The following is a 12,910-nucleotide window of genomic DNA, read 5'->3' as shown; positions in this document are numbered from 1 at the left end:
CCCACCCCCACCCCGAGTGTCAAGTGACCCCAGCACGAGGGATAAAACTTCCAACTGCATCACCTTTAATTACTGACTTTTTTTTTTAAATCAGCGAGTCTTAGGAAGGAATCAATTAAAATCTGACATCACATCAAGGGCGCCGAAATCTGAAGTGAGGTGATCGAGCAGCAAGACGTGGACTTTATAATGCGATGATTATTACGAGCGCAGGAACAAGTAATCGATTTGCGAGGATTGGTTTTTAAAAATATAACTTGTGAAACAGCACAAACAAAAAAAGAATAAACACTAATATTTTTTGGTATCTTTGACTTGGTGACACATTAAAAAAAGGACATGTAAAGCCATTTGCTGAAAGGTACAACATAGCTGGATTGGCCTCAGGGACTGAAAMAGAAGAAAACTGATAAATAACTGCTTGTGTAAATCTAACGAGGGACAGTTCTGCGGTTTAGTGCGAGACGCCGTAGTTTCATAGAAAAYGCAGCACAGCTGATGTGAAGGGCGGACCCAGCTGGACTGAATGATCAGACAGACATCAGCCACACCACAGAGACTACAAAGTTCATGTCSTTTGTTGCTTCGGGGCTTTTCTGCTCGTTTTGCATAACTACATTCTGAAAGCTGTCCAGCTTCACTCAGATCAGCTGAAGGTTGCGTGAGAGCCACTTGACACATAAAAAAAATAATAATTTGACTATTATCCATTCAAACATAGGGCCTAACCCTATAAATAAATTCAGCTTATCTATAGAAGAAAGAAAATGCACCACAACCTATGACTAAAAGCAAAAAAAAAAGGCAAATAAAAAACTTAATAACTTGACAATCCTTACACCCACTTAGTTTAGCATGAAATCATGTTTATATCCATAAAAGGTTCCAAAAAAAACAAAAAAAAACAACAACCTAGAAACCTTCTAGCAGAAGGGATTACATTTGGGCTCCAACTAGATCTTTGGAAGGTGTATTTTTTATTTATTTTTAAACAATATTCAATAAGAATAGTCCTCCAAACATACGCTCCATGTTTTTTTACACAAGTCTGTAAAACCTTAATCTTTATTCTTCCTTTCATCTTAAGCAAAGTATTTAAAAGTAGGCCACAACATGGAACCCAGCAGATGTAAAACCACCTAACAGTAACATTAGCCTTTAAATTCAGACCTCGACAAGAGGCCACTTCCAAAGTGTCAGGGAGCACAACAGTCCAAACACAGTATGTGACTTAAAGGAAGAGAAGACAAAATCCTAACATTCAGCCATACAAAATAATCCAACACACACCAAYGTCTCTGGTATCCACACTGAAGGTTGCTGAGGAGAGGCAGTCTGTGTGCAGATAAGAGATATTTTTTTACAGTCCTTTTTTTATGTCATTAATTTTTGCAAAGCTGAAGCAGTTTATATTGTGTGGATGTCCCTGGAAACTTAACGATTCTTGGGCTGAGGTCCTCCACAAAGTTCGGTTAGGCCAGCAGGCAGGCCTGGGTCTGAGTGGCTCAGACTGGAGAGGGCAGGACGTGAGACCAATATCTTATTCTAGAGAGATCAGTTTTTATTCCTGCCTATTTCAGGAGAAGGGAGAGCTTGGGGATTTGTGTGGCAGCTTCACTGGTGCAACTGGAAGGGAATCACACAAACTAAAGATAAGTCCTCGGAAAAGATACCCAAAACTTATTCAGCGTATCATCCACGAAGCTGCTGTAGCACGACTTCAGTTGGAAAAAGGTTCAAATGAGGAAACTGGTGGCATAAAAAGATGATATTGGGGGGGGGGGGGGGGGAAAAAAAAAACAAATTAAAAAAAAAAAAAAAATTTTTAATAAATTGAAATGGTTGGGGATGAAGATGTCTAAAACAAAAACCTCCTCCTGCCCCATGGCCATCTGGGACAGAGGCAGAGTTTCAGAGCATAGAAAAGATCTGAATGWTAATGAGAATGGCTGTTTCTGATATTAAGAAAGCTAAGAGTTGTGGTGTCAGTAAGTAGTAAGATTGCATTATTTCCATGTGTTTGCAGCTTGGGAGATAGAACGGGAGGGAATCATGTCCAGCAGATATTCCCGCTGACGCTCCACAGCGGAAGTGGTCTTGTGAGCCGACAAGCTGGGGTTCACATAGGCCATAGTCACTCCTGTCGCAACACAAACACAGTGTCAAAGTTTATTGCACACTACAGTCACAACTAATAAAAACTTTCAATTTACAAATAGATTTTTTTTGTCAGTTGTATACGATGAAATCCCTAAATTCCTTACAAWTGCACATTGAGAAAGACTGTTCTTAAACTGTTGGACTAGTTGCTCAAGCAGTTGTTCACAAAGTGGTGAACCTCACCCCATCCTTGCTTGTGTAGGACTGAGCCTTTCAATGATGCTGCCTTTATACCTAATCTGTTCACCATTGACCTGTGGAATGCTTTAAACAGGTGTTTTTGAGCATTCCTCAACTTTCCCAGTCTTTTGTTGCCCCTGTCCCAGAGTTTTTGGTATATGCTGAAGGAATTAAATTCAAAATTAGTAATTTTGCAAAAAATATAAATAAATAAAATAAAAATAAATAAATAAAAAGTATATCCATCTGATCTGTTTGTAGTATATTCAGCTGAATACAGGTTGAAAAGGACGTTTCTGTTTTACTCAACATCCTAACATCATTGGAACTAGGGTTGTATTGTACATTGGGAGTGCTGTAGGAGGGATTATGATGACTTATCTCCTGAGGCTTCTAAGAGGGTATAAACACTCAGTGAGAAAACAACGTCCACATGATGTAATCACTGATCCGCTGTCTCGCGTCTTGTAGAGGTATAGGCCTAAACCAGCCTTAAGTCTTGTGTAATGTGTATCCTTATACTATATTGTAAAACTGATAACAGAGTCTTAAAGAGTTGCAGAGGTGTAAAAGTTGTAAATATAACTGAGTTATCATGATTATCTGTGTTTTTTGCAAAATATTTTTAAAATTATTTTATTTAAGCTTTACACATCACCCCAGCTACATTGGAATTGGGGTTGTTTTCATAAACACAAGTGGTGTCCTGATATCAATGCTGGTATCGGGTATGCAACCTCCATCAGACTCCAGTGTGAACACTTTATGCTGACCTGCACGCACAGAAGAAGACATGACGTCACATTCAGCGCTCTGTTTACAGAAGTAAACAGGTCTGTCTGTGGATGCTACATGTTAGCATGTTGATTCTGAATTTGTCACGCTTGTTTAGTTCACTGTTTACATTTGACCCGTCCTCTGGTCAGCTGCTCCGGTGCAGCGTGTATTTATGGAACAAAGTGACGTGCTGTGAGTAAAACTAACTAAAGTGTGGAACCAGTAACTTTATGATTTGTGTCAAACACTCAAACAAAACCTACCGCTTCAAAACGGGTCTCGCTAATCGCGCTATATTTGCCACGAGGCTTCTCGACGCCCCTAGATGCATGTCCACCATAGACTTTGCATGTAAACTTGATGCTCAGGCTCGGTCTGAACCTAGCATCAGTATCAATACGATCTGACAACGTTATCATATATTTCTGTGGATTCACAATCAGCTAGGAAATGGAAAATTTAAATAAAAAATACAAAGCAACTGGACTTCTGTTCTGTAGCTTAAGATGTGCAAAGATTTAAAAAGTATGATTCAAAGATAGTATCATTACTTGGATCGATCTGTATACCCCCACCTCACAGATGTAAAGATCAGATGAAATGTAACATGACTGTTCAGACTGCAGTCGCTTTGACAAACATCAGATATGTAGCTGATTTAATAACAGGTTCTAAATAAAAGAAACACTTTTATAATCATAGTGTAATATTTCAGTTGTAACTCTGTAAGTATTCGGTATTGGCGAGTACCCAAACTGAAGTACTTGTACTCAGTTTGAGAAAAACTGGTATCAGGACATCCCTGCTAAACACACACATAAAAACTGCCAAAAAGCCAAATAAAAAGACAGAACTGAGAGTTAAGAAGATAATTCCACAAAAATAAATAAATAAATAAATAAATAAAAACTGGGAAATTAGCCTGAAGGAGAGCATTAAGTTTGAAATATTAAAATTTATTTTTGGCATAACCATGTCTGGTGTTTGATTACCTGTATTTCCACCACTCTGTTTCCTCCAGGCTGCCATGTTGCCCTGGTTACTGCTGCCTGCACCGACCTTTGTCCCGTGCTGCAGAGCAAGAGCTGCAGCGTGCTTCCCTGATCTGCTGCCTAAYGCAGCTGCTGTTGCTGCATTCTGCAGCTGAGAGGAGGTAAAGGAGTGGGCTATGCCACGAGAGCTCTGGATGCTGTGAGACAGCTGACTCTGTACACAGACGCAAAGCAGAAGAATTGTTGGTGCAGGAATCAACACTGAGATGATGCTGAACGTAATGTAGGAGAACATGCTTTTAAATGATAACAGCAACCCCAATATAATGGCTTTTTTTTTTGTTTTACTAACCTGTTTAATGGTGGAGTGGTGTGCAGCCAAAGATCTGTGCTGCAGGTCGGCTCTGACCTGCTTATACTGCTGAGACACCAAAGCATCACTTTTGGACAGCGAGGGAGAGGAGGACGAGGTGGTTTTAGAACCAGAGGAGGAGGAGGAAGAGGAGGAGGAGGTGGCCGCCTGCTGGAGGATACGCTGCTCGATCTCCTGCTCTTGTTGGAGAGCCTTGACAAAGGCTGCCTTGAGACGGCTGGTGTGCTCAGCCTTCAGGGCCTTTTTCTGATTGGACGACATGCACTGGTCACAGAGGATGGTGCCAGCTTTCTCCTTTCTCCAGCGGGAGGTAAAGTCTGTCTTGCATTGGGCACAGGTGAATGGCTCTTTGGCAAAAGAGCTGGCCATGGAAGCAGCTGGACCTAAATTACCTACATTAAAGATGACATCATAAAATCAGTTTTATACTCTTACAGCCTGCCATTAGTATGGCAGGCCTTTTTAACATAACACCACATTTATATTCCAGATATCTGAAATTGGTTCATGACTAGACATATTAGTTAATTAAGATAACTCCATTTATATATTGACTAAACAAAATACCTATTTGAGATATTTCTAATTACATTCTGACTTGTATAAATGACAGATTTACCATTAAGTTGTATGGAGGCTCCAATTCAAAATATCTTAAAAGGAACTTGTGAGTCAAAAATAGTTCAAAATATCTGAGTTAGTTTTGCAAACTCATTACTTGCTTTCAAAATGTTTCGCTTTTTGTCCTGACTAGTCATAACTCCAATTAAAGATATACGATTTAAATGACATCATTATGTTAAAGGGATCCTTGATTAGTTGTAATATTAGACTTTATTTCATAAACATTTATTTTAACTATAAAATAAAGACTGTAAAAATACTGTAGGATGTTTAGTTTTGTAAATTTTAAAAATATATCTTAACACGGACGGAGCCATTTTATTTACAAGCAAAGCATTCTGGGTAAATAATGATGTGGATAGGTCCTCAGTGTGAGTGAGCTATATCCACCCTGAAGGTTAATCTTGGACAATATCTGATGATCGACTCTTAAATGAAACCAGAGAGCGYTGACAGAGAGGAGAAGGTAGAAATGACTCAGMCTGTAACTGAAAATATGGATGGAGGACAACAGAGCTGCTTCATGGAAGAAGAACCTCAGCTTAGCCTGTTAGCCTTTGCGCTAGCCCTCACGCTATATTGCCTTATATGTATTAGCTCGGTGCTAGCGTGACAAACAAGCTAAACTGAGGTCCTCCATCCATATTTTCAGTTGCAGACTGAGTCATTTTTGTGTTCCCCTCTCTGTCATGTGGATGGCGGGCCTCAGTCACGAGAGGAGAATGTGTAGCACTGAGCTAATTCATATATATGGTGATAGCGACGGGGCTAATGTTAAAGCTAACAGGCTAAGCTGAGGTTCTTCTTCCATGAAGCAGCTCTGTTGTCCTCCATCTATATTTTCAGTTACAGGCTGAGTCATTTCTACCTTCTCCTCTCTGTCAACACTCTCTGGTTTCATTTAAAAGAGTCGATCATCAGATATTGTCCAAGATTAACCTTCAGGGTGGATATAGCTCACTAGCAGCCTCACACCGAGGACCTATCCACATCATTTACCCAGAATGCTTTGCGTGTAAATAAAATGGCCCTGTCCATGTAATATATTTTTAAACTTTTAGTTTAAAAATGATAAAAACTGAAAATCCTACAGTATTTTTACAGTCTTTATTTTACAGTTAAAATATATGTTTATTAAATAAAGTCTAATGTTACAACTAATCAAGGATCCCTTTAAAATGGTCTGCCATTCAGGTAGTTCCTAAACCCATTATACCCAAACCAGTTGCAAAAACCCAAACATGGACTAACCTCTGCCATGCATATCCAAAAGTTTTTGCACCACCTCTTCCAACCCCAACAAGTAGATGAATTCATTATTAGCCGCAGAAGGCAGGAAGTTGAACTCAGGCGCAGGAGGTTTGGGTGGAGGAATCTCCAAAAGCGTCTTCTCCAACTGTTTACGCAGTGCTAGTTTGGCAGCCGCCTGCCTGCTGGCTGGAGAATCGTTGACACTGGAGTTGGGTGAGACTGAAGAGCCTTTTACGCTTGATGAAGAAGCCTGAAAAAACACACAAATACGAAGCAACGTGTGAGGTTCACATTCAGGAAATACAACAAAGCATAGAAGTTTTCCAGAAAGGAAATCCTTCTACTTGTTGTCCTAACCTGAGGGATGTTGACCATGACATTACTATTGCTCACATTAGCCACACGAATGAGCCCCTGCTGAATGATCCTCTGGCCCTGGACCTGGGGGACTGAAGCCCTGGGAGCCAGCAACAGTGGAGGAGGACCCGACCCGCTGTGCTGCTGATGCTGACGTAGGCTCACTATCTGCTGGGGAGTCACTGCAATAGGCTGATGGGTGCAAATGTACACACAAAAAATATATGGATTACCAAAATCTACTATATGTTTAGGTTTATAAAATAAAGGGCATTTGTTAAATAAAAAAATGTTAAAAACACTAACCTGAGCTCCTCTGACTAGAGGAGGCATAACAATCTGAGAGTTATGTTTGGACGGGACGTGTTGCCCACCCCGTACCAATGGTGGGGGAATCACCGTGCCGGAGCTACGACCTGTCACCTGTTGACACGTTTTTTTATTATTATTGAACAAAGCGAATGGAACTCACCCTGCCTGTGTTGTGACACATCAATACAACTTGTAAGTGCATGAAACAGTTTGATGAGTCGTTACCTGAAGAGGTCCTTTATTCGATGTTATGGTACCTCTCACCAGAGGGGGAGGAGTAGCCACAGAGCCAGTCGGCTGGACATTAAACAAATAGGACAATGTCTAAGTTTGTGCATCAATTACTGTACGTAGTAAAGAAAAAACAACAACATCCCAGAGTTTCTTTTCACTTCTATGCAGATGATTATCAGGTTTATGTCTCCCTTAAAAAAAAMCAGACTTATTTTCCCTGAACTAAAATGTCTTGAGGCTTTAAATTTCTTGTATTTGAATCAGAAGAAGACTGAGGTTATGTTTTTTGGTAACTCCACTTGTGGATCTACAGGCCTTGGCTCATTTTACTAAGCCCATCATCACAAACCTGGGCGGGTCAAAGTGGATAGTGATCTTGGATTGGATCATTAGATCAAAGCAGTGGTTCAATCAAGCTTTTTCTCATTTAACTGGCTAAAGTCCGGCAAATTCTTTCTAGAAAGAACTTTGAGGCAGTAATTCACTCCTTCACCATACTGTCAGATGATTGTAATGGACTTTATATAGGGGTCAGTGCTTCATCTGTTGCTCAACCCCGGAGGTGTCCAAAAATGCTGCCACATGACTTAACTGGCACAAATAAATAAATAAATAATTAAATAAATAAATAAAAGACATGAGCATGTTTCCCTTGCGTTAGCCTCACTGCACTGTCTGTCTGTACATTTCATGATTAATTTTAGAATTCTTTTATTGTTTTTTTTTTAATTAAATGGTCTTGCTCCTCCCTACCTAACAAAGCTGTTACATCCCTACATCTTCTCCTGTTCTCTCAGATCAGCAGACCACCTGATCCTGAGCACAGCCTTTGGGCACCAGGCAGGTTTCTGAATCTCTTCTCCTTGGCTTTTGGCACCATCTGAGCTGCTGATCTTTGTTGTGTGTGTGTGTGTGTGTGTGTGTGTGTTGTTTTATTTATAAGGCTGTTTAATTTTCTTTACAGTCTTTTATTATGTATTGTGACTGCTGTTGTGTTTGACTGTAACTGTACAGCAATTTGGTCCTATGGTTGCTTAAACCACTTTATGGTGGAGGGGGATTTGCTGGAAACATGCAACAGAAGAACCTGTCAGTAAGATCTTCAACTCCCACCTCTGTCAGAGCTTTAACCATGTCCCATTGGAGGCAGGAGAACATGGAGTCCAAGCAGGCCATGTTCCCCGCTTCCATTGTTGAGGTAGCTATTATGAACTGTGACCACAAGGTTGTCAACTCTTGTGGTGGCCATCCTCAAACTCGGTTGTGGACGTCCCAGATGAAGGAGATTATCATCTGAAGGAGATTATCAAGCCTCATTAGCTGGTAGGACTCCAGAGGCAGTTGAGGGTATCAGTGGGCTGTTGCTCCCAACACACTTCTAAGTCTTAGGCCAGAAAAGGATGGATTGTGCTCTCTATTAGAAAATAGAGGTTCTGTCTCAAATAAAGGAGTTTAAGTATCTCTGGGTTTTGTTCACGARGGAAGAATGGAGCGTGACATTTACATGCAGATCGGTGCAGCTTCCACAGTATTGCATAATCTGTGCCACTGTGGTTCAAAGGGAGCTGAGCTGTAAGGTGAAGCTCTGTTTGCCGACCGGTCTACGTTCCTACCCTCACCTATGGCCACAAACTTTGGATAGTGACCAAAAGAACGAGCTTGCAAATACAAGGTAATTAAATGAAATAAAATATTACTTGTCAACATTCACACAAAAATCTAGATTAATTTAAAATTACATTTAGTATATGCCAATGGATAATGTAGAGAAACCCCTCATCTCACCACTGGTTGACCTTTGACCACTTGGGGTCAAACCTCTCTTCTTCCCAGACTTAATTTCAGCTCTGCTGAGAGCTTTGAAAATATGAAGTGATTTTTGGTCAACCGTAGCACAAAAACGGCTGCACCAATCAACATGAAATTTGGCAGGACTGTAGATGAGTCTAACCTACACTGTGCCAGACCGATAGACCCCATATTTACGGAGGGGGCTCCATCCAAAGCGGGGGTGTCTGGACATGCAAAAATGCTTATAACTCAGAAACTGTTCAACATAGAAACTTCAGATTTCTTTTGTTGTTTAGCTCTGATGAATCTCTATCCATCAGATCCACCAATCAGTGCCCAGTTAATCTGAAAATGGGGTATCTGGACATACAAAAATGGTTATAGCTCAAAAACTATTACCGGTAAACATAGAAGCTTCAGATTTTTGTTGGTTGTTTAGCTCTGATGAAGGGCTATCCATCAGGTCAACAACCCCCCCAAAAAAGACCCCCACCCAAACCAGTACAATTTTGGGATGCACCTAGTAGCACAACATTTATTAGGAATAAAGATTTCTGAGTTCTGGTGTATTTGTGCGTGCGGGGGTCATTATGTTACCGCTATGCGGTATCTAGTTATGCTTGCAATACAAAAGGAAGCCTAACTTTTTTATTCACTGAAGATTTATTTTGTACCTTCTGGGCAGTGCTCTCTTTCTGGATCTGACTTTGTCGTAGTTTTTTAAGGAGGACAAGTTTGGCCTCTTGGAGTCTAAGTTCTTCCTTCAGCTGTTTTATGATGCGCTCCCTTTCCTCAGGCGAACTATTCTGCAGATAGAAGAAAAAAAGGCCAAGTTAGTATAGAGACACACATCCATACCGGCCTGGGATCGGTTGTATTATTACAAAAAAACAATAAGCAACAGACAAACACAATACAATTAAAGGCTCAACTTCAAGTAGGTTAAAAGAACAAGGGAATTCTGAACTATCAAMTTCAACATTAAATATATGAAGTTCAGGCATACAATTTCTATTGCATTTACGGTATTCAGAAAGTGTTGAAATAAAGTAGACATACGTATTGTGCTTTTAAATCCTTTTCACATTTAAATCTTTCAGTTGGGGTGTATATAAGGTGGAACTGCAATGCTTTGGTTTGAATTCCTCCTTATTGTAACTCCACAAGCCCCTCTTTCACCCCTTTTCTGAGGTATGTCTCAGATCAGGCTGTCTCTTTAAATCCAAACAAGAAGTGTTCCATCCCACCCCCCTTCAGTTTCCAGACCAGTCCACTCTAGTTTGATATAGGGGTTTACGACAATATAGCAACGCAGTAACTTTTTATTTACAAATGACTTAAAAGATGTCAACAAGGKAAGAGGGGCAGCACTGGGAGAGACTAAATTTTCCGCATTTCTAGAAACTCTTAAGTTTACAAGAAAATGCATTTGACAGCAAAAACTGTGGATTTTGCATATGTTTCTTCGAAAGTGACAGAAATAAGTGTAAAACTGTTGCACAGAATGCTGAAATTCAGTTTTCCTACCATGAGTTTGTTGGTATCCGTCTTGGTGAAGCAGTGGCCATTCATGAGGGGGCTGGAGGGCTCATTGTCAGATAGCACAATCACATCATCTGGTGAAGGTGGCTGCTGCTCTTTCTTAATTTCACTGAGGGAAAAAAAAAGATGATCAGCATTCGGTAATCTACTGGTCTATAACAGTAAGGAGACATTTAACTTGTAGTTTTATCTTTCATCCAGTAGAAGGCAGCATATAATAATGATTCAGTCACTCTTGTTGTGGATAAGAGTGCTGTGACACCAACAAGAAGGCAGGAACCAAGAGATCAATAATGAGGTAATGGCGTCAGGAAAGAGTCTAACAACCCATTATCACCAGTAAAACGGTAACATCAACAAACCACTTGCTTTCTCAACATGAAACACCTCAAAAATAAAATCTAAACATGAATAACTACACTAATGCTAACTTTGGAATTTAAGGCTGAATACTTTTGATACACTGTCAACAGACATTTCACGACAGRTAAGAAGATCGAAGGTGACGAGCTGCAACTACAACCACAATCTGAAAACTGGTGAAGTAGTAGTAGCAGGGGATGGCCACAGGAATATCGCAGCACAATGGCCTCTATCACAGTGGACATCCCGTAAAGTCTGCGAACTCTGRGTGTTGAGGAAACATAGCTGAGGACAGAGCACACTGGGGGCTGTGAAGCCACAGYATAAAAGATCTGTGTCAAACCACAAAGTAGTGCATGCATACGTTCAATCAAGTTACATAACCATTTAGCCGCCGTCAAGAAAGAAGCTTCAGGGCTTCACGTCAGACCCAGTTTATCATCCAAACGAGGCCTCACCCTCCTCTACCTCTGTGGCGAGGCCTGTGGCCTAGCCGGATCAGCACAGCCTGGGCCTCGGCTCTCCCCTCCCGCCCAGCTGCCGACACCAGAGTCACAAGCGGAGCAGGGTGGAGGTCCGCAGGAGACTCTGGAAAGGGTGACAGTGTGTGGGGGGGAGGGGGGAGAGGGGAATGCGTGGCCAAGAGCCAACCTATTGTGTACACTTACTCTCACTCAGTCACCACTCCACACACCCCTCCCCCATCCTTATTGTTCATCTTTTATACTCCAACTCACTGAATCAGTTCTTCATTTTTTAACCTCTTTTACACTCTAAAGTCAAGCCTCTGCTATCATCTCTTCTGAACATCTGTCCCAACCGTCATCTTCAGACAACCTTGTATAAGTTCAACCATCAACAGTGTTGCACAAATGTTTCAGACTAAATAACGAAAAACATTTACTATTCCAAAAAAAAAAAAAAAAAAAAAAAAACCCCAATGTCGCCAAAAACCTTAATCAGTTAATGAACCTTACTGCTTCTTTCTGTAAAGAACCTCTTGTATTTTAGTGAGACACAGAAAGAACAACCTGCTGCACTCCATGTTCTGCTATTCAGATTTGGATAAGTGTACCCAAGCAAAGCTGAAGCCTGGAAAGAGCAGGTTTTTCTCTCTGCTGCTCTTTACATTCTTGCACACACAATAAACTAGAGTGAGGAGAAACATGATGTAAATATAAATAGCACAACAGAGGATTCAAAAGCTTAAAAAAATCTCTCACAAAACCATGGCAAACCCAGCACCTTCACTGGTTCGGCCTTGTTGCCAGCATGACACGGCAAGCTCATGGTGGTTGCTACAAACTATTGGGAACACTTATACAAGCGTCACAACAAACACCAGCTTAGTTATGTAAGGTCCAGTGTTTCTGCATGCCTCGGCTTTCTCCCAATCATCATGGCTTCACGCTGACCCCACCAAAAGATTGCTGAATCAGCTGGTTTAGGTGCAGATGGATCCTCCATTCGGAGAGCGAAGCAATACAATTCTGACAGACAATTTCTGCTAGTCTGTTTAACGTAATAAAATACTGAAGCTAGGATTCAAACAAGCTACTGACCTAAAGGCCCTGTCACACTACCATTTTAGACAACTTATGCTGACTTAAGAAAATTTGTTATGAATAAATTACTCATATAGGTTATATTTTCAATCGACTCGTTAGCATTCCAGTATGTTATACTGTATTTCCAAAGAAGGCTTCCAGTAAATCTTTTTCCCTCCAACTTCAGTGTGGACATCTTTATTATTGGCAAAATTTTCACAAGTTGTGTATGTACTGATGTAAGAAAACCTTACATCTAAAATGTTATAGTTCACTTCTTCAGTGATTGACATGCAGCTAAGTGTACAAAAGGTAAACAAACTATATCAAAAAGAAAGGATTGTGTCATTTTTGCAATCCCTTTGTGTACTATTAAACTTTGATTTTTTTTAAAGTGTATCTTACCC

At 40.6% G+C, this 12,910-nt stretch overlaps 1 protein-coding gene across 1 annotated transcript in view; it reads right to left on the bottom strand.

Annotated features, from left to right (window-relative positions):
- Positions 1-1,856: 1,856 nt before the first annotated feature.
- The window catches only part of gatad2ab (GATA zinc finger domain containing 2Ab), a 49,593-nt gene continuing 38,539 nt past the window's right edge, over positions 1,857-12,910 (bottom strand). Inside the window, exons 3-11 of the mRNA XM_014016770.1 lie at positions 10,579-10,702; positions 9,726-9,857; positions 7,252-7,323; positions 7,021-7,137; positions 6,715-6,906; positions 6,358-6,607; positions 4,462-4,874; positions 4,110-4,323; positions 1,857-2,140 (exon numbers count right to left, since the gene is read on the bottom strand). Of these exons, the coding sequence (XP_013872224.1) occupies positions 2,007-2,140; positions 4,110-4,323; positions 4,462-4,874; positions 6,358-6,607; positions 6,715-6,906; positions 7,021-7,137; positions 7,252-7,323; positions 9,726-9,857; positions 10,579-10,702 (1,648 nt within the window). The 3' untranslated portion in view covers positions 1,857-2,006. The remainder of the gene's footprint in view (positions 2,141-4,109; positions 4,324-4,461; positions 4,875-6,357; positions 6,608-6,714; positions 6,907-7,020; positions 7,138-7,251; positions 7,324-9,725; positions 9,858-10,578; positions 10,703-12,910) is intronic.

The sequence above is a fragment of the Austrofundulus limnaeus genome, unplaced genomic scaffold, assembly GCF_001266775.1.
Source record: "Austrofundulus limnaeus strain Quisiro unplaced genomic scaffold, Austrofundulus_limnaeus-1.0 Scaffold153, whole genome shotgun sequence".
Lineage (NCBI taxonomy): Eukaryota > Metazoa > Chordata > Actinopteri > Cyprinodontiformes > Rivulidae > Austrofundulus > Austrofundulus limnaeus.
The sequence above is the reverse complement of the archived record's forward strand: the minus strand, read 5'-3'. Positions and strand labels throughout refer to the sequence as shown.